The sequence below is a fragment of the Mesoplodon densirostris genome, chromosome 2, assembly GCF_025265405.1.
Source record: "Mesoplodon densirostris isolate mMesDen1 chromosome 2, mMesDen1 primary haplotype, whole genome shotgun sequence".
NCBI lineage: Eukaryota > Metazoa > Chordata > Mammalia > Artiodactyla > Ziphiidae > Mesoplodon > Mesoplodon densirostris.
In genome coordinates, this window is record NC_082662.1 from 15,905,419 (window position 1) to 15,927,527 (window position 22,109).

At 43.4% G+C, this 22,109-nt stretch overlaps 1 protein-coding gene across 1 annotated transcript in view; it reads left to right on the top strand.

Annotated features, from left to right (window-relative positions):
• Window positions 1–19,036: 19,036 nt before the first annotated feature.
• The window catches only part of MICOS10 (mitochondrial contact site and cristae organizing system subunit 10), a 35,021-nt gene continuing 31,948 nt past the window's right edge, over window positions 19,037–22,109 (top strand). The window contains exon 1 of the mRNA XM_060080337.1: window positions 19,037–19,161. Coding sequence (XP_059936320.1) covers window positions 19,098–19,161 — 64 coding nt within the window. The 5' untranslated portion in view covers window positions 19,037–19,097. The remainder of the gene's footprint in view (window positions 19,162–22,109) is intronic.

Sequence of the window (22,109 nt, forward strand, 5' to 3'; positions counted from 1 at the left end):
CTAATTCAATATCCTTGACAAGACAGGAAGCAAAAGAATAAACAAGGCACTAAAATTTCTTGATCCATGACAGGAACCATGCCAGGAACTTGTTAGACATTACCTCGCTTAATCCTTACTGTTGCAAGGTGGATATGACTATTATTCCCATTTTACCATTGAGGAAATTAAGGCTCAGAGAGGCTAAAGTCACCTAGCCAGTCAGTGGGAAATCAGGCATTCAAACTCAGAGCTATTTCTTTCTTTCTTTCTTTTTAATATTTATTTATTTGGCTGCACCAGGTCTTAGCTGCAGCACAAGGGATCTTCCCTGTGGCGTGCAGGATCTAGTTCCCCGACCAGGGATCAAACCCGGGCCCCCTGCATTGGGAGCGCAGAGTCTTAACCACTGGACCACCAGGGAAGTCCCCTCAGGGTTAGTTCTAAAGTCTTAATTTCATCAAAACAAACTGTATTGTAAGTTGCAGCCTAAATGCCCGTCTGAATCAGGACAGTGTCATAGCCAAGTGGCAGGGTGGTATTAGTTTAGAGTCTGGATACTGGAACTAGTTGCCTGGGCTCAAATCCAGCCTGTGCTGTTTGTTTACATGTGACTTTAGGTAAACTACTTCACCTCTCTGTGCCTTCATTTCTGTGTCTTTAACATAAGGCATGATGGTGATAACAACGCCACCAGCATGGACGTGTTGTGGTGTAGAAGGTGTGTGATGCCTAGAACAGTACCTGGAATGTAAAAGGTGCTTGCTTTATTTTTCTTAAGGACTTATTTTTATTAAGAGCTTTGGCTCTAGAGAGAAACAGATTGGGCTGGAGTATCAGCATAACTAGCTGTGTGGTCTTGGGCAACTCACTTAAACTCTCTGAGCTTCAGTTTCCTCATTGTGTAAATGGGGATCACAATACTTGCCTCATAGGATGGATGTAAGGATTAAATGATATAATGAATATAGGATATTTAGATATTTACTGACTAGTACAAGCAACCTCTAATAGATATGTGCTCAGTAAGTGCTAACATTAATCAATTATTACTATTATCTATTTCTTTTCAACCCCATCAATTTCCCTACTCCTTGCTCTTGTCTTTATTAAGCTTTCCCGGCCTTATTCCTTTACTCAAGGATTTCGTGGAATGTCTAATACAATTAATCAAACTATTAAAGTTAAATTCAAACATTTATTACCCAAATGTTTATTAAGCTCTTACCATGTGCCAGACACTGTTCTAGGCACATGGATACATCACTGAACGAGAGTCAAACATCTCCGTCCACAGCAGCTAATATTCTAGACTTTATATACTCTGGCTCACATGAAGTCCCCTTTACCGATCTAGAGAGAATCAAATTAATATTTGACAATAAGAACTTAATATCAATGTATTGGACATAGGTCTATACTGCCTTTCTCTAGACAGATCCTCCCTAAGGTGAGCTCAGTAGCTCTCCAGCCCCATCCCTTACCACTGGGAACTGTTTTCTTCTCTAGATGCAATGCCCATTCACAGTTCCGTGCTTTTTCACAAGCCTGTCTCTTTGCCTGGAATATCGTTTCCACCTGACAAACTCCTCCTTGTTCCTTGGGGTCTGAGTCAAATGACCACTTCCAATAAATACTGTATGATATCACTTATATGTGGAATCTAAAAAATAAAACAAGCCAGTGAATATAACAAAACAGAAGCAGACTCAGATATAGAGAACAAACTAGTGGTTACCAGTGGGGAGAGGGAAGGGGGGAGGAGCAATATAAGGGTAGGGAATTAAGAGGTACAAACTATTAGGTATAAAATAAGCTACTATAAAATAGTCAATATTTTATCATCACAATAAATGGAGTATAACCTTTACAAATTGTGAATCACTATATTGTATACCTGTAACTTATATAATATTGTACATCAACTGTACTTCAATTAAAAAAAAAAGTCTACTTTCTCCATGAAGCCTCCCTTGACTCCCAGGGCAGATGGCTACTCTACTTGAGCCCTCCAAGGGACATCTGCTTCTTTTACCTGATCAGCCTCAATTCCTTAGTTGCCCTTAGTTGTCCTTTAGGGAACCATCCCCTCCTTGCTTTCAGCCCAGTGGGCTGATCTTAACCCCACCTCACCCTTCATTCCAGGACTGAGCACGTGAATAGGCCTAGCCAATCAGAGTATTTCATTCTCGAGCCATAGTGATTGGTTCAGGGATGGACACGACTGAAGCCAGATCAATGAGATTCAAGCCTGGGACTGTTTAAGCCAGTTCAAATTGGGTTTCTGTCCCTTGCAATCAAGAGTCCTGACTAGTACAAGCACTCCCTGAGTAGATTGTTTTCTGATCTCTCTGTTACCTTCTGTCTTTCTCCCTAGACTATGAAATAACCCAAGGCAAGGATAGGTTTTTATTCATGAGGTGATGGAGTCCAAGTCCCTTCAGACAAATGGCAGTTGACATAGTCCTGGGACAAGACTGTAAATAGATACTCTTGTCTGTTCCATGTGAACGTGAATGGCTTCTGGTCCTTCTTTCTGAGAGGGATGGAAAAGAATGCATTTGCCAGATCAGTGACCCCATACCATGTATATGAGGCTGTGTTTATCAGCTCTAGCCAAGATGCCACATCTGGCATAGCAGCTGCAATTGGTGCTACTCCTTGGTGGAGTTTACAGTAGTCCACAGCATCTTCCAGGATCTGTCTGGGTTTCGTAGGGAACACATTGGTGATTTCACCCTTTATTGGTGATTAATCACTCTCCCCCTTTCATTGTCTTTCTCTGGTGCATGGGTAGCTTCCAGCAATAGTCATCCAATTCCAAAGTCTTTAAAACTCCCAAACACCTGATGGATTGCACCCATCAGTTCATTCTCTTCCTCTCATATCCCATTCCAGTTCACCACCAGTGAAAATCCTTAAAAGTGCCCCGTAATTGCATGCCAGAGGCTCCTGGTACTCTACAAACCACCGTTGACGGGGTCTTAACTGCCAGGCAACTGGCAGGTGATCCAGCTCTAAAATCCCATTTTAGTTTGCTTCCAGTATCAACTGACATAGGTTGAGTTCTCTGTGAAACAGATTCTGAATCTGAAATTTGCATGTAAGAACTTTAGAGGTGGGGTGCTCTCAGGAACTAGGCCTTTGAGTAAGAGAATCAGAATTGGGGCAATCAGAATCAGAATGCAGAGGGAGAAGCTGCACTGATGAAGTTGCTCTGAAGGTTTCAGACAGAACCATGAGGAGTTCTGGAGTTGAAATGGGTTTTCAGAGTTGTCCCGCTTTGAGGCAAGGAGGCTAAGGCATTTATATTCCTTCCTGGACTGGTCACTGGATGCAAGATGCCTTTAGGAAGAGGGCTTGATCTTGGGCAAGGCACCACTCTGTCTGAGAGTGCCTCAGACCTGAAGTGGGGGATCTGGGCAAACACCACTGCATCCTCTACAAAGAGTTTGTTTTTTCTATGTTGATGTGCTGGTATTCCACGTACATTTTATTTTATTTTATTTTATTGTTTGACTGTTAATAGACTTATTTTATTATTTATTTTTATTATTGTAGTAAGAACACTTAACATGAGATTTGCCTTCTTAAATTTGAAGTGCACAAGGCAATGTCATTAACTGTAGGTGCAATGTTGTACAGCAGATCTCTAGAACTTATTCCTCTTTCATAACTGAAACTTTATATCTGTCAAGCAGCAACTCTCCATTTCTCCCTCCCCCCTTATTTTTATTTTTTTATTTGTTATTTATTTTTATTGAAGTATAGTTAATTTACAAGGTTGTGTTAGTTTCAAGTGTACAGCAAAATGATTCAATTATATGTCTATATCTATACCTATTCTTTTTCAGATTCTTTTCCATTATAGGTTATTACAAGATATTGAGTATAGTTCCCTGTGCTATAGAGTAGGTCCTTGTCGTTTAGCTATTTCAAATATAGTAGTGTGTATATGCTAATCCCAAACTCCTAATTTGTCTCTCTCCACCATGTACATTTTAAATATTAGACTCTTATTAGTTTTAGATATTGCAAATATTTCCTTTCAGTCTGTCATCCGCCTGTTAACTGTCTCTCAGTGTCATTTGTTGAGCAGAATTCCTTAGTTACGATGTAACCAAATTAACAGATTTCTCTCCTTAAGGATTTGTCTCCATTGCCTAGGTCACAAAGATATCCTCCTATGTTCTGTTCATTCGTTGAATATATTTTTACATTTCATATTTAGGCACTTAATCCTTTCAGAGACCATTTTGCGTTTTTGTTTTGTTTTGTTTTGTTTTGTGTTTGTTTGTTTTTAGCCACACCGCGAGGCTTGCGGGATCTTAGTTCCCCAACCAGGGATTGAACCCGGGCCCACGGCAGTGGAAGTGCTGAGTCCTAACCACTGGACCCCCAGGGAATTCCCTCAGAGTCCACTTTGAATGTTGAGTACTATGTATGCATCTGATTTTCTTCCCTTTTCCTCTGTACAATGAACCAGCTCTCTCGATTTGTCTCGGACTCTCTGCTCTCTGGTTTCTGCTCTCATCACTGGCTCAAGATGTGACATTTGCAGAAAATCATTGACCTCTTGATATGTGTACTCTGTGGTTTATAAAAATTCCCATTCATCTTGCCCTCTATGAAGCCCTGGGCACCTCCCCCTCTTGCAGCTCTGTGTGTGTTCTTTTTAAACTTATTATTTATTCTTATTTATCTTCTCTTTCTTTGTCTCTTCTTCCTCTTTCATCCCTAGGGCTTCATTGCCTTAACTTCCTCTTGCAGCTCCCGAAAATTGATATAATTTAAGGCTCTCTCCTGGTCTTTATTTTTAGCCCTTGTAATTCCATCTTCTTTGAGAAATTCATCCACTTTCAAGATTTTAATACCTCCACATGAGTGAGTCCCCTACTGGCAAATCCCGCCCTGACCTCTCTTGTGAATGCCAGTGACAAATTTCAAACTGAAAGTTGGATAATTTTTAGTATGTCTGAATTCAAATTAATCTTAACCGTGAAAGTGATTTTATACGATTTGCCTGTATTTTATACGTTTCCAAATCCTCCAACATTCTGTCGCAGCATCGTCTATAAACTAGGTGTTCAACATATATTTATTCACTGGGTAAGAGGATCTCATGTTTAACCATATTAAAAGTAAAAATTATTTTATTCATGGTTCAAAAGATCAGAGGCATAAAATTTCAGAGAAAACTTCAGCCTCGAGTCAGCTTACCTTCTTCCTTTGAAACAAGGGAGGTTGGTCACCTCCTGCGTTAGAGTGTCCCTCGCACAGAGGGTGGAGAGGGAGGAACAAGGGTTGGCAGTGGCAGAGCCACAGTCACGGTGATGTCCTGGGAAGGTCACAGTTTTGGAGTCAGAGAGAGCTGCATTGAAATTGATGTCCTCCATGGACATGGTTTCCTTATCTGTAAGAGGGAGTGAGAAGGCTCAGTCCAGATGGCCATTAGGAGAATAAAAGAAGCAACACGTGGAAAGGTCCTTGCACTCAACAGGTGCTAAACAGAATTGTGAGTTCCCTTGCCTCCCTCTCCTGCATTTGGTTTCAAGCAGAAGACAGAAGTGACTGAGCTCTCAGGATAAATGGTCCCTGTTAAGAGCCTCCAGTTCCCAAAGGGGAAAGTCAGACTGGAAGTCTCATTGGTCCACAGAGCATCCCCATGCGTTTGTAAAGTAGGTTGAGGGAGCTACATTTGTCTCCTCTTTACAAATTAAGAATTTTTTTTAAGGAATTTTGCCCTTTTAAAAAATATTTATTTATTTATTTATGGCTGTGTTGGCTCTTCGTTTCTGTGCGAGGGCTTTCTCTAGTTGCGGCAAGTGGGGGCCACTCCTCTTCGCGGTGTGCGGGCCTCTCACTATCGCGGCCTCCCTTGTTGCGGAGCACAGGCTCCAGACGCGCAGGCTCAGTGCAAATTAAGAATTTGAAGTGTCAAGTACCATCCTGAGAGCATCAAATGAGCACTCTAAAGTTGACAACAGCTCAGAACTCAGACTCTCATGAAGGAGCTTACTGTTCACTTTTCAGATGGGCAGTGAGGGAGAAAACATCAAGTGGCCCATCCACCTGACGCTTTTATATGACCTGGGCAGCATATTCAAGCCGGTGCAGGGATGAGATATAAAGTCTCCACAAGCATCCCCAGCTTGTCTCTGGACTCCTTCCAGACCACCTCCTTGTCTTTCCTCCCTGCTGCTCCTTGTTCATAAACTCTCTTTGTTTTGGCTTCATGCTATGGTTCCTAGCCTCCACCCATCTTTTTGCTAGATGGTTCTCTAGGCTTGACTCACTCTCCTGGCTCTCAGCAACCTCACCCACCCAAGCCATTGTTTTTGGTCTTTGTCCTTCCACCTCCCACCCTGCTTCCATGGGTAAGAAGCAGCCCATCTGTGGGGTCCACTGGAAATGCCCCACTCCTCACCAGGACCAGAAGGGTCATGATGGTCAGCCAGATTCAAGATGGCAAAGTCGTTTCTCCCCACCTCCCATCTTTAAAAATCACTCAACAAGAAATGAAACAAAAATATTGTTTACAAAACTAGGAGACAACAGCTGCCCTTAACCACGCTAGGTAAAGTAGAGAGAGGAAAAGGCAAAGCATTCCAGTTGGTTCTGACAATGGTGGACATCAGGACGCCCTCTGAGAAGCACCAGGCTAGATCTTAACGACAGAGGGTTAGTCTTATGCATCTGTTTATTCCCTGAGCTTAGCACAGGATTGGCCAAATCAAATCTCATGAAACACTTGTTGAATGAATTACATCGTTTTATATATATCATATAAAATGAAAGCACGTGAAAGCATATTTTGCTCTAAAAAGAACTGTGAGAAATGTTTACTACATTGCTCAGGAGAACTGCCATTATTTCTATTAGCCAGAGGGCCTTCTAAACCCACAGGCGGGGAGTTCCCTGGCAGCCCAGTGGTTAAGACTCTGCACTCCCAGTGCAGGGAGCACAGGTTGGATCTCTGGTCGGGGAAGTAAGATCCTGCATACTGCACGGCACAGTCAAAAAAAAATATGGTAAAAAAGAAAAAAAATCCAGTATAAACCCACACATTGAGGAAGAGAGCTCTAAGAGGTTCCCTTTTCCTGATGCTCAGCATTTCATTGCTTCAAATATTTTATCAAACTTTCTGCTCTTTCATCAGCTCAGTTTTAGTCTTTCACTATTTTAACATGAACTTGGTTCCTATGGAGGTCAGGACTTGATCATTACATTCAGCCCTTTGCAATGGTTAGGAACCAGGTAACAGCCCTGACATTTAATATTTAATTGTTTTTGATCAGCATTAATTAGTCACAGATGCACACCAGATTCCCATTTAATTAAATACTCTTGGGAACACATTGTGGGCTCAGGGATGCTAACCACATCAAAAAGGAAATGTTCAAATTTAAAAGCTGGGCCCTGGAGACCCAGGCATCCATGGAAAGGAAATTCCAGATGTCTAGCAACCTCCCTCTTTCCTCAGAATCCAACCTCCTACTTCCAGCCCCCTGGAGTCTAAAAATCTTAGCATTTCTGCTGAGAACTTCAGGCTGCAGCCATCTCCTCTCTTGTCTCTCTTGGATCATCGGTTTTACCCGCTATCCTGAATCATCCCCCTCCACACACAAACATGAGTAATTTCTCCCATCCTAAAAACCCGCTAGCAGCTCCACCCCTTCTCAAGCTATTGCTCTTTTCCTTTGTCCCTCCTCAGAGAAAACTCCTTGAAAAGACAGGGTACACTTGCTGTCTCCAGTCCTCCTCCTCGTCTCTCAAATCCACCTTCTTAACTTTGGTTCTGACCACTCCAAGGAAACTCTCCTTGTCAATGTAACCAAAATAACCTCCTTGATGCTAAATCCAATGGCCAGTTCTTCATCTTCATTTGACCCAGTTAATCATGTTCTTTTTCTTGAAACATTTTCTTCATTTGGCTTCCAGAAAACCATTCTTTTTGGTTTTCCTCCCAGCCATAGTCATTCCTTCTCATTCTTCTTTGCTGACTCATCCTCAACTCCCCAGCCTCTAAATGTTACAGCGCCACAAAGCTCAGTCCTTGGTCTTCCTTTCTCTCTGTCAATACTCCTTCCTTAGGTGATCTTAGAGAAATGTATATATATGCATTGAACTCTCCATTTTTATCTCCAGCACAGACCTCTCCCCAGTTCACTCTGTATTTCCACTTGAATATGGACTTAGCCAGGTGCCTTAGAAATGCTCTATTGAAGAAGTGAAATCCCAGGACAGAGAGTGAGAGAAAGGGAAAATGAGGCCAGGAGTGAAGGTAAGCAAACACAAGGGAGGGCATTATCAAGCTAGTCATATATTCATAAGAAAACACAACTAGTGGTGTGATCACATGGAAACATCTCCAGCGAGGCCAGGGTGGGAGTCAGGGTGGAGGTGGGGAGACACCACAGCACAGGGTGCTGCCTCTTAAGAAGGTAAAGTTTATTTCCGGCCTGCAGAAGGAAGTAGAATTCATCTGTTGACTCCTCATCTCTTGTCTCCCAATGATAATAGTTTACCCCTGCACCTCAGGTTGTAGTCCCTGGCCTTTTGGGGCTTCTTGAGGATGCCTGCTCCCCCAGCCGTGGTTTAGAACTTAATCCTGGACTCAGAAGCATTGGGAGGAAACATATCCGCCATGGTCTTGTCGGTTGGGTCTGATGCCTGGAGCTTTTTCAGCTTCTGTTGCAGCAGGCATGGTGAAGGTGAGCTGGAGCCTGGCCCTCACCCTGGGAGAGACTGAGACAGCCAGTGGTCTTAGCAGGAAACCATTAGTCGTGGTGACCAAGGCTTTTCTTTGAGTAAGCAGTCAAGGGGCCACGGGGAGGAGAAAGAGTTGAGGAAATATGGGGCAGCACATAAACTGGGTCTACTAGGCAGCTCCAGACTTCACCTAGCCAAAATGGAATTCCTGATTCTGTTCCCCCATGCAAGCTTCTTTCTCTCAATTTTTCCTATCTCAGTGTCTATTCCTGCCTTTCTGCTTGCTCACTCTGAAAATCTTAGAACCATCCTTAACGCCTCTTTCTTTTTCCCTCAAACCCTACACCCCATCTATCAACAAATCCCATCAGCTCTAACTTCAAAAAACATCCAGATGTCAACCTCTTCTCACTGCTTCCTTTTTCATCATTTTTGGATGATTGCAATATCCTTCTATCTGATTCTCTGCTTCTGCCTTGCCCCCAACATTCTATTCTCAACACAATGGTCAGAGTGGCCTTGTTAAACACAAGTGAGATGGTGTCACTCCTCTCCTCAAAACCCTCTAATGTCTTCCCACCTCACTCACAGTAAAACCAAAGTCTTTGCTGTGGCCTATAAAGTTCTATACCATCTGCTTCCACCACCCCGCTGACTTCCTCTCCTGTTTGCACAGTCTGTTCCAGCCATACTGTGCCTCTAAAGGGTCAAGCAAGCTCTCATCCCAGGGCCTTTGCACTTACTCCTCTCTGTGCCTACAAGACTCTCCCCTCAGTTATCTTTGTGGTTTGCTTCCTCAGTCTTTCAGAGCCCTTAATGATGCCAAAAGCTTGACCTCTGTGCACTGGTGCCAAATTGAATCTTGGAGACAGAGTTTTGGATGAAGTAGAAAAGAATAGCTTTATTGTTTTGCCAGGCAAAGGGGGGCACAGTGGGCTCCTGACCTAAGAAACTGGGTCCCAGCCCGGCAGGGTTTTGAGAAGTTTTATAGCAATAGTTCAAGGCTGGGGTTGCTGACAAGATTAGGGTGTGTGCAGGGCCTGCACTCTTCTAATCTGGTCTCAGGTAATGTTCTTGATGAGCTTCTCAGTTTCCTTTAATCTCACCTCAGGTGTTTTCTTGGCTGCCCCTCCCTTGATTAACAACTGTTCAAATCTGCCCTTTGGAACTCAGGGAAGGTCATGGAGGCTGAACAGAAAGGCTCCCATGCCCACAGGGTCCTGCTCGGTTTCATTAACACCTCTATGATCCACTACTTCTCAGCCAGAGAAGGCTCCATGGAGGAAGAAGAGGCTGAAGAATGGGAGAGATTAGGAAAACAGGAAGGAAGTTGTGACCTCTTCAAGAGCTTGTTGGAAAGTCCAAAGTGATTGCAGGAATATTTTGGCCAAGGACACCTTACATGGAGACCTTATTACTGAACTCAGGTTCAGCTGCTTGCCACTCAAAAGCCAATACTCAAGAGATAAGTGTCGGTTGGAAAGGAAAAGTTGCTTTATTCAGGAGGCTGGCAACCTGGGGAGAAGGCAGACTTGTGTCCAAAACCCAACTCTGAAGATTCTGCTCGACCATGATAGTTTTTAAAGGGAGAATCATTCGGGGGAGGGGGTCAGAGTCTTCCTTATCTTCCACTGTGTGCAGACTTTCTTCTGATTGGTTGGTGGTGAGGTAACAGGGCAGTGTTCCAGGAATCTTGTGCTCACCCTGAAGTTACCATCTTCCACCTGGGTGGGGGCTTTAATTCTTGCAGCAGAACTCAAAGGTGTTGTTTATGTATATTCCTTCAGGAAGAACTAGGACCCTGCCCCATGGTTGCACTGTTGTTTCTTGACTGCTCCTCCTTTGTTTCTGCATTCCTTCCCTACCTTGATAATCAACTGAATCTGCCCTTTGGAACTCAAGGAAGGTCAAGGTGGCTGAATGAAACCTATTTCCTACAAACGAGAAATGGGGGACACTGAAAGGATTTGTACCCAGGAGGGCCCCACAGGGTCCTGCTCTATTTCAACCTCATGTGGGAGAGTAGCGAAAGAGTTGAAGGGGGAGTGGAACTGTTCTCAAAAGGCTTTGAATGCAAAGTTAAGGAGCTAGGTGTTTATCCTATAGGCAAGTGTGTCCAAGTGAGAATCAAGGTCAGTTCATTTAAGTTTCCACGGAAAAATGTACTCCAACCAGGACCTCTGAATCAGCATTTGTTCAGGTGGTCTAAACATGTCCATAGAGGAAGCAAGAGAAACCAGCATTGACAAAGGAGCCAAAAAGCTTAGAAAAACACGTGTCCTTGAGAAGAATCTTCCAGGCCTGTTCAGGAAGTTGATGGGAGAAGGTAGTCTTCCCCAAAGCCACTGCTTGAGAGTTTATGGATCCCATGATGTGGTAACTGGGGGTTGGAAATGGGATTTCAAAACCAACCCAACAGGAAGAACAGGGAAAACTTGGTGTTCTTTTTTGGTGCCCTCAGGTCAGCCCTACCTGGCTCACCCTCTTCCATCTCTTTTTTTTTTTTAGCGCTAATGAACATGTTTCCTTTCTTTTTAAAAAATCTTATTTATTTATTTATTTATTTATTTTTGGCTGCGTTGGGTCTTTGTGGGCTTTCTCTAGTTGCAGTGAGTGGGGGCTACTCTTGGTTGCGGGTTTCTCGTTGCACTGGCTTCTCTTGTTGCAGAGCATGGGCTCTAGGCACGCGGGCTCCAGTAGTTGTGGCACACAGTCTTAGTTGCTCCACAGTATGTGGGATCTTCCCGGACCAAGGCTCAAACCCATGTGCCCTGCATTGGCAGGCGGATTCTTAACCACTGCGCCACCAGGGAAGTCCCCTCTTCCATCTCTTGACAACCAATGTTGTAAGGTCAAGGAGGTCAGTGAATGTGGGAGCCACCGCCCTCTGCTGGAGGGACTCGTCTCATCCCCAGACCTGTATTTGACTCCAGGTCAATAGTTTTCAACCTTATTTGAGAATCAGAAGAAAGGTATAGACTCAAAGAAAAAAAGATATGCACTCCTACATAAAGATTTGCATAGTTTCAGGGATTCATGGAAAGACCCTCTGAAACACATCCATCAACCTCCCAGGTAAAGTTGTGACTTTAGAAGCAGACAGACCGAAGTACAAATTCAGGGCCGAGACACCCACCTCTCTGGCTGTGAGACAGAAGAGAAATTAAGAAGAGGCTACCCAGTCTATTTTCTGCCAAAAATGCCGCTTTTTCTCCCTGGATCACATGTCTAGAAATATTTTCTCTACCAAAGAGATTGCATTGGCTAAGAAATCATTTTTGCATTCCCTAGCTTTTTATTAAACCACAGAATAGACAAGTGATATCCAGTTACCCCATAATGGCTGCGTTCATATAATCCAGGTCAAAATCAAAGGTCACTTGACATTAAGTTAGCCAGGGGAGCTCTGTAGTGGAAAAATGTCTGATTGATTTTGGTTGGCCCTTGAAATATTAATACTCAAGCTATGATGATGACATTTGTACCAAGTGTCACTCACTTAGTTCACGTGCTTAAATCCAAACCAATTCAGTGATGCTATTTGCCTCAAATTCACGCTCTCTCACACATCCACGTCAAATGCAGGTAATGCCAGAAAATGCACCTTCAGTTGCACCTTTTCAAGTGTTCCCTTTAAGGTCAATTCAAATATATGGTTAAAAAAAATATTGGCCACAAAGCTACACTGAAATCCACTCTGGTTGTTACTCCTAACTGGTGCTTCACACTGGGACCCTCAGGCACTAAAGACAGGACCATGTGAGAACATGGAACATCAGCTGAGCACCACTGAGTGCCCGGCATGGATAGTGTTGGAGAGGTAAACATGAAAAAGACATCGTTCCTCCTCGTCCTTCCTTCATTCATTCAAGAAATATTAAATGTTTCCAATGTACCAGACACTGCAAGGCACTAGGGATATAGTGATAATGAGACAAGTCAAGTCCTTGCTTTCATGGAACTTACTGTCTGGTGAGAGAAGCAGTGTTGGGTGATGGAGGGGGAGAAGGAAGGAGTAAATAAATAGAGAAGATAATTGCAAATTATGATGTGCTCTAGGAAGGAAACAAAGGGGGTGGGTGGAGTTAGGTAGGGAATGGAGGCGGAGCAAGGACCTCTCATAGGTTTAGGGTCAGGGTCCAGGCAGGAAACACGTGGTCCACTGAAACTGGGAAATGGAGGAGAGTTTGTAAAGTTACTATTTACAAAGTGAGAGGAATGATGTAGTACCCCGGAGTTAGGAACAGTGGGAGCCATTGCCAGCATTAGGCCCATTTTTTTTTTTAGCATTTCTTTGTTTAAATAAATAAATAAATAAATAAATATATTTATTTATTTATGGCTGTGTTGGGTTTTTGTTGCTGCGCTCGGGCTCTCTCTAGTTGCAGCAAGCGGGGGCTAGTCTTCACTGCGGTACGTGGGCTTCTCATTGCAGTGGTTTCTCTTGTTGTGGAGCACAGGCTCTAGGCGCGGGGGCCTCAGTAGTTGTGGCACATGGGCTTAGTTGCTCCGTGGCATGTGGGATCTTCCTGGACCAGGGATCGAACCCATGTTCCCTGTCCTCGTGCCGCTCCGGGGCCAACAGCACGGTCACAGTCTCTGTCCTGTTGCAATGTGGCCTCATCTTTCTGCCTGGCCCGGCCTGCCGCCGACATCCATTAAGCTGGATCTGAGCTACAACAGGAAGAAGCAAATCAAAGAATCTGAAGAGAGCTGATGGGGAGGCCCATCTGAGGGGAGCTGTTGCGGGTACATCACTACCAGTTAGCGGCAGAGTAGCCTGGGATCCAGCTCTCACGATTTCCAATCTAGTGTGGTCTCTGCTAGTTCAGTTTCCTAGGGCTGCTGTAACAAAGAACCACAGACTGGGTAGCTCAGAACAGCAGGAATTTATTCTCCCTCAGTTCTGGGGGCTAGAAGTCCAAACTCAAAGTGTCGCAGGGTTGGTCTCTTCCTGGTGGCTCAGAGGGAGACTCTGTCCATGCCTCTCTCCTGGCTTCTGGGATTGCTGGCACGCCCTGGCACCCCTTGGCTTTGCAGCCACAGAACTCTGATCTCTGCCTCCATCCTCACATAGCCATCTTCCTTCTGTATCTGCCTGTCTCTCTACATCTCTTCCTCTTCTTATGAGGACACCAGTCATTTTGGATTTTGGGTTTCCCTTGTTCCATTATGATCCGATCTTAACTAACAACATCTGCAATGATCCTATTTGCAAATAAGGTCACATTCTGAGGTTCCGGGAAGGGCATGAATGTGGTGGGGGACACTATTTAACCCAGTACACCTGCTTCAAGGTAGCAAAGCATTAAGTTTGCAAAGTGTCTCTGTCATCTTCTCCTCTTTCAGGGACCCTTTCATTCAGTTTGAATCCCCCATTCCTGCTATTATATATTCAGAACACATGATCTAGTAGCTTAATCACTTGAAAGAGCAAGGATTACCTCAATAAAATGCCATGACACACCTATCAGGTTGGCAACAATTTTCGAGTGTAATTTTTTTTGGTTTTTTTTTGCGGTACGCAGGCCTCTCACTATTGTGGCCTCTCCCATTGCAGAGCACAGGCTCCGGACACGCAGGCTCAGTGGCCATGGCTCACGGGCCTAGCCGCTCCGCGGCATGTGGGATCTTCCCAGACCAGGGCACAAACCCGTGTCCCCTGCATCGGCAGGCAGACTCTCAACCACTGCGCCACCAGGGAAGCCCTAGAGTGTAATTTTAAAAAATCAACTCTTGGCGAGGATGTGGAGCAACAGGAGTGATTATACACTGCAGTGAGGATGTAAATCAGTACAGTCGTTCTGGGCTGAAGTTGGCAATATCTAATGAAGCTGAAGATAAACAAACCCTATTGCCCTCCTTAGTTACATATCATATAAAAATGTATGCCGATATGCACCAGGATATATGTACAAGGATGAGAAACCTTCTTGGTAATAATATCCAGCTAGAAACAACCCAAATACCCATGGAGAGTAGAAAAAATAAACAAATTATGAGACATGGAAGCAACCTAAATGTCCACCGACAGATTAATGGATAAAGAAGATGTGTTTTATATACACCCCCCCACACACAATGGAATATTACTCAGCCATAAAAAAAGAATGAAATAATGCCATTTGCAGCAACATGTATGGACCTAAAGATTATCATACTAAATCAGACAGAGACGAATACCATATGATATTACTTATTTGTGGAATCTTAAAAAATGATACAAATGAACTTATTTACAAAACGGAAAGAGACTCAAAGACATGGAAGACAAACGTATGGTTATCAAAAGGGAAAGGGGGGAGGGATAAATTGGGAATTTGGGATTAACAGATACACACTTCTATATGTAAAATAGATAAACAACAAGGCCTACTGTATAGTAGAAGGAACTATATTCAGTGTCTTGTAATAACCTGTAATGGAATAGAATCTGAAAAGGAATATATATAAACATGTATAGATATAGATATAAAACTGAATCACTTTGCTGTACACCTAAATCATCGTAAATCAACTATACTTCAATAAAAAAATCATGGATAGAATATAACGGAATACTATATAGCAATGAATCGAGAATGGACTATACATGCAACAACATGGATGAATCATAAGGCATAAAAATGAGCAAAAGAAGTCAAATACCATAGAATATAGACGGTATGATTCTATTCATATAAAGTTCAAAACCACACAAAATTAAACCATATTGTTGAAGGATGCATAATCAGATAACAACACTTAAAGAAAAGCAAGGAAATGAATAACATAGAGGTCAGAATAGTGGTTATGCTGGCAGGGAGGGAGGGGATATGATCTGGCAAAGGACACACCAGGGAGTGGGCTTTTGAAGTGCTAGTAGTGTTTGTTTTACAATAATTTATGTGTCATGCTGTATTTATGTTTTTAGCACTTTTTGTATGCTTGTTGTATTTCACACATATGCATATTTTTAAAAACAACAGCAACAACAACAAAGGACAGCCACCTGGGCTTTGGAAACAAACAAGGAAGCTACTTAGTACCTGCTTGACTTTGGACACATTACTGAAGGGGCAAGATGATATAAGACCCCTCTTAGAGAAGATATGAATCAAAAAATGTGAATCTCCCTTTAAGAAAGGAATTAGTTCTTAATTGAAGGGAAACTGAAAAAATAATACTGGAATCTAAAAGACCTTTATATATGCAGGTGCTGTGCTGTAAAATATTCTAATCTGTGTTGTTAATTAAGCTGGATTTACAACCTAGTAAACTAAACAAAGAGTTTATGTTCAGTTGATTAACCAGTCGAGGCTAAAATCTATTCTACTTAAGTGACAGTTTTTTTCACTTTTCTTCTATCCAATGTAAAAAGATACTAGCTCTCTTACTGTGAAATTGCTTTATTACAAGACTCTGTGTTTACCCATCTGAAACGCAAACTTCTATCTTTGTGAAATTTGCTCCATACAATTGGGAGAAGTCCTAATGATGGTAATAATAGCTTACACAAAGGGTTCAAATTAGGAACAAAGCAATTCTTTAGGCAGTTTGTAGTTATTAAAACATTTTGACATGACACTATCATTCTTTGAAGACTTCCTTACTTTGTGATACAAGAAGATATTCCAGGGTCATCTTGAATTTTCCCTGCTTGAGCCCTGGAGTCTTAGCCAATTTTCCAGGGAGCCCTGGGTCCTTTAAGTAGAGGATGGTATTTAGAAGCCAAGATCTAGGTTTGCTTATTGCTACTGGTATGTCATTGCTTTTAGGCCCCCTCCACAGACAGGATTGGGAAACACACACACACACACACACTTTTATATGTATCTCTATTACATTAAATACCATGAGTTCATACTGATACACTCAATTCCAATCCAACAGCAAAGAATTCTTTCACGCTTTTTCCCTTTCCATGTTTGTAACTCCCTTCTCCAGCATTGAGAAATCTATTTTTAATCATTTTGAATGTAACTAAGTTTACAGTGAGTGTCTTGCTGGGTTTTTTTTTTTTTTAATTGCTGTTTAAAAAAATATTTTTCCCATTTGTATTGGTCTTTGTTCTCTAAGAACTATAAAAACTCCAGAGTTTCCATTTATTTATTCATTCAATCAAGATATTTATCAAGCAAACACTATGTGTCACATAATGTTCTAGGGGTGGGGCTACAGCAGTGAATAAAGCATCGTATTGGGAAAAGAACCATGGAAAGAGAGAATAATAGATACAAACTAGGAAAAAGCTGGGATCTGAATGCAGACAGCCTGGCTCCAGAATTCATGCTATACCATCTGCCTCTGATTGCTCTCATAATTTGCTCTCTGCCTTCTACAAAAATTCACAACTCTCTTGAACCCAATAAAAATGCCTCTGCCAGTTTCTAAATCTACACAATGCAGAGCCTTGTGCATCTTCCACATTACTTAACATCTCGGAGACTCAGTTTCCAAATCTGCGAAAATGAAGATCCTAATCTCAACTTGCTGTGAGGATAAATTAAAGTACATGAGATGCCTGGTGGTATTTGTGACACATCATTGATATTTAGTGAAGTTAATTTTCCTTCTTTTTTTCAACATAAATGCTACACTATAAAGTTCTCCCAGAACAGAGACTTTTTTTTCCTCTCTGTAACTCAACTGATTAGTCAGTCAATCATTTATATATTCATTCTTACATCCATTTGAAAAGCAGTTATTGAAAATCCAATATATACTAGGCTCTCTCCTGGTCATCAGGATATAGAAATGGCACAGCCCCTATTCTCAAGGAGCTCACAGTCACATCCAAGAGACACACAAACAATTACAATATAGTCTGATATGTAGTTCAGATGCGAGCTGGATGAAGGATGGTCATGTCATGGAAGAAGGCTTCCTGAAGGAAGGGGCTCTGTCATAGCAAGGACTAGAACAGTGGTTCTGCTGTTAAAGATGTCAAGAATAAATAAGTATATGGGTGAATGAATTCAATTCAGTTCATATATTTCATAGAAGATCCTACTGTCCAAGGCCTTGTGCTCTGAACTGGGAGCGTGCAGATGAAGAAGGGGCAGCTCAGGCCTTTAATGAGCTTCTAGTTTTACTGGCAGATACAAACATCTGTAAAGAGATGTTTCAATACAATGTAGAGAATCCTGTGGGGTAGGTGAGCTCCTGCGACAGTAAGAAGATGGAGGGAGGCTCCATGCTCTATTAGTGGATGGATGAAAGGGGGCTCTAAGTTTTATTAGTGTAGGTTTCCTAGAATGAATTGTTGCAGCTTGAATATAACCAGTAGATGAATAGGAGTCACTGACAGCTTCTAATCAGAGGAATAATAGAGTCAAATCTGTATTTGTTGGTAGGATGGAGGATGGAAACGGGAAGGGAAAATGAAAGGACACCAGCAAAGAGGCTGAATTATGAATAAGAAGCTTGATCTGGAGATAGAATTTGGCACTGTTTGCAATTACTTAGGGAGAGTATGTAAAGAGGATTGATGGAACCCAGCGAACCAACACTCTTAACTAGCTGCAGAGAAAAACAGCCCTGGATGGACCCCCTAAGGAGAAGAGTCAGAAGAGGATAATTAGGAAAGACTGGCGTCCTGGGAGTCAAATGAATAAACAGAAGGCGGAGACAAGGAGGATCAGGAAAGAGAGAGCAGTTGTGTCCAATGCTGTACAGAGATCAAAAAGCGTCCACTTTATTTGGCAATTAAAAAAAGAAAATATTTAAATATTTTAAAATATTTATTTACTTATTTAGGCTGCGCCGGGTCTTAGTTGCTGCACGCGGGATCTTCCTTGCTGCATGAGGGATCTTTCCTTTTTAGTTGTTGCAGGAGGACTCTTAGTTGCGGCATGCACGTGGGATCTATTTCCCCGGCCAGGGATCGAACCCCGCCCCCTGCAATGGAAGCGCGTCGTCTTACTCACTGGACCACCAGGGAAGTCCCCGCAATAGGTGACGTTTGCCAGAGCAATTTCTGTGTTAGTGGTGAAGGCGGGAGTTCCACTGCAATAAATGAGTGAATGAGGGAGAAGAAAAAGCCAAGATGAGTAAATGAATGAATAAATCCAGCGCTGTGCCCTCACTTGCCCTGGGAATTTCCAAGGCCAACGTCGGGAGTTGGTGTTGTGGAAGGACCTTCCAGACAGGGCTCTGGATGCTGCCCAGGAAACCTGTCCGCCTCGCAACCCTTAGGTAGGCGCGGCTCCAAGGTCAGGGTCACCTCTGGCCTCCTGGCAACCCGTCACCTTGACGACCAACTGAAAAAAACCGGAAAGTACGGAAGCTGTCAGATCATCTCGCGATATCTGGCGGGCCGTCGTCGGCCTTCCGGGCCTGGGAACGGAGGCGGCTCTCGCGAGACTTGCCTGGGGTTTGAGCGCGGGGCCCGACGGTCCGGAAAGCTGGAACTGCGGGTGGGGAACATGTCGGATTCAGAGCTCGGCAGGAAGTGGGACCGGTGCTTGGCAGATGCCGTCGTGAAGATAGGTAAGGGGTTCCTCGTCTCCGGCAGGCCCCACCCGGAGCCGATAAGTTGGCTCAAGGCTCCGCTGACCCGGAGGGCGGAGGAGAAGTCCCGTGAGAGGTCTGGCCGTTCGGCCTGTTCCAGCCCCTCAGGCCAGGGAGAGCTGCCCGGGCCCGGGCGGGAGGTCATTACGGCGGCTGGGGACGCGGGCTCCAGGAGCCTGGGCGGCTGCCCGAGGTGGGACGGGTGGAGATGCAGCCCCGAGGAGGTGGGGGTCGGGTTGGCAGGTGGCAGGAGAGTTGGGGAGCTCTGCAAGTTGAAGCAGTATGCAGGGCGCAACCTTGGGCTGGAGGCTGGAAATTCTCCTCCCTCGTGTCACATCTCTCGCACGGGGCGTGCAGCTTGGCCTGGAGGCCACATTCCTCCTCTGCTGAATCAAAAGTGCCCTCTAAGAAGGTCATCGGGAGCATTTTATAGATACTGTCAGGCTTTAACGTGAGTTGTTGTCATTCCCGACTTGTAACCTGGTTTATAGGCATCAGAGTAGTCTGGGGTCTGAAATCTGAGACATAGTGATGGTGATCTGGAATAAGAATTGCCTTGGAAAGTAAGATAGTGATTGGTAACTTTTCAGCCCTTAGTGTAACTCGGTGCAGCCTTTTAACATGTGCTCAGGGACGACACAAAAATTATGAAGTCACTGCTTGGAGGGGAGAGGGAAAGAGGGAAACTCACTAAGTGCCAGACTCTGTGCTTGGTGTGCAACTTAATACATTATTTAATACAAGTCATGAAATTGAGAGTCAAGTGAAGGGATTTGCCCAGGGCCTAATCAATGGCAAAGTTAGGAATTTAACCCAGGTTTTCTGGCTTCAAGTACCATACTTTTCTTTGGTACTAATTTTTATTATCTAATTTTGATATTTTTGTATGGAAATCTTAACAAAGTATTTAAGAGGATTTAGGATTGTGCCCTTGAATGAAAATATTGGAAAAGAAATAAAATTATAAGGTCCTTGAGAGCAGGGATGTTTTCTGGTTCATTCACTGCTGTATCCTCAGCTCCCAGAAGAGTGCTTAATAAAAAATGTTGAGAATGAATCAGTAAATGAAGTAATTTATCACAGCTACCCCTTCATCCTCGAATTCACCACTTACCGGCTGTGTGATTTCGGGCAAGTTATCTAACCTCTCTGTGCCTGCTTACTCATTTGTAAATTGGCAATAATATTGCTATCTCACAGAGTTGTTTTGAGGATTAAATGAGTGAGTTTATATAGAGGCTTCCTTAACTATGAAATGGTGATAAAGAGATAGATTTACCTAAAAGGATTATGAAGACTGAAGGACAGAAAAGTACACAAGATACTTGCACAATGCCTGGCACTTACTATATATTCAGTAAATGGTGGTAGTAATAATTGTTGATATTGATACTGTGCCACTGCTGATTACCTGAGGCAGCAAGTAGTGTGTGTCATTCATGAGTGGGACATTGGTGGGGCATACACAGGTGGAATAATTAAATGAAGCATGGTGATATATGATTACCGATAAAAACCAAAATAAGTTATTCAGACTTTTTGCTGTAGAGCTATTATTATAAATCAAGTAAATGGAGTGGTGGGTTGGGGGAAATGGGCCTTTCGTAGAGCTTTGGATAATGACTTGGACTTGGATAGACAGGGAGAGTGGAAGAACTTGAGCAGAGGCTGGTTGAACTTTTATGGTGGAGGAATTGAAGCACGGAGAGGTTAAGTGGCTAGAAGTGGAGGAGCTGGGGTTAGAACCCAGGCATTCTAATTTCAGCACCCCCCTACTCCCTAAACAAGGCTGGTTTGGGTGGAGTCAGAATTGTGAATTACCTTGGAGAGATTCTACTTTATCTTGAAGGCTTTTGAGTTGGCTTTGTCTTTTTCACATGCATTCTGCATATTCAGCACCTCTGTCTTAAAAATCTATTACTTTCTGCTCCCAGGGCTCAGGACGTTGAGGCTAGTAGGGAATCATGAGATGGTTTTAAGTAACAGATATGTACTGAGCTATGGGCCAGTCAGTGGGCAGATAGTGAAAGAGAAGGCATTTCAGTGCCCTCAACAGGGAACTTATGTGATGTAAATGGAATTTGGGTATGATTGTCCTGGCGGTGTTTTTTTTGTTGTTTTTTTGTTTTTTTTGCGGTACGCGGGCCTCTCACTGTTGTGGCCTCTCCCGCTGCGGAGCACAGGCTCTGGACGCGCATGCTCAGCGGCCATGGCTCACGGGACCAGCCGCTCCGCGGCACGTGGGATCTTCCCGGATCGGGGCACGAACCCGTGTCCCCTGCATCGGCAGGCAGACTCTCAACCACTGCGCCACCAGGGAAGCCCCTGGCAGTGTTTTATATAGAACAAATCAGGAGTAGAGGAGGCTGACAGTACTGTGAATGTGAAGTGATCAAAGTCTGAACTGTTAGACCAGAAGGGAATGGGTCTACTTGAAAAACTTCAAACTTTTTCCCTCATTTATAAAAAGGAGATAGTAATACCCACCTCCTGGGCCAGCACAGTGCCAAGTACGTAGTAGGAACTCAGTAAGTGCTATTTTCTTTATCTTCTCTCCAACTGGGTTAACTTTGCCTCGTTTCATTTCTTATAAAGATGACTCCAAGGTTAGAACTTGGTTAAGTGGTGATGTCATTGATCAGAATTTGGAAGTAAAGCAGGAGGGGTGCATGTACACCTCATTATACTAAGTCACATAGTAACTGATCATGTGAGATGGCAGGAGAGAGACTGTAGTGAGAAAAAAGCTCATAATTTTGATTGTTTTTCTGCTTACATGGTTGAATTTGTTTGAGAATGATAATGAGGTTGAGAAGAAGTTTTTAATTTTGAGGGAGAAGCTGAGTTCAGAATTTTTTTTTTTTTTGCGGCACGCGGGCCTCTCTCACTGTTGTGGCCTCTCCCGCTGCGGAGCACAGGCTCCGGAC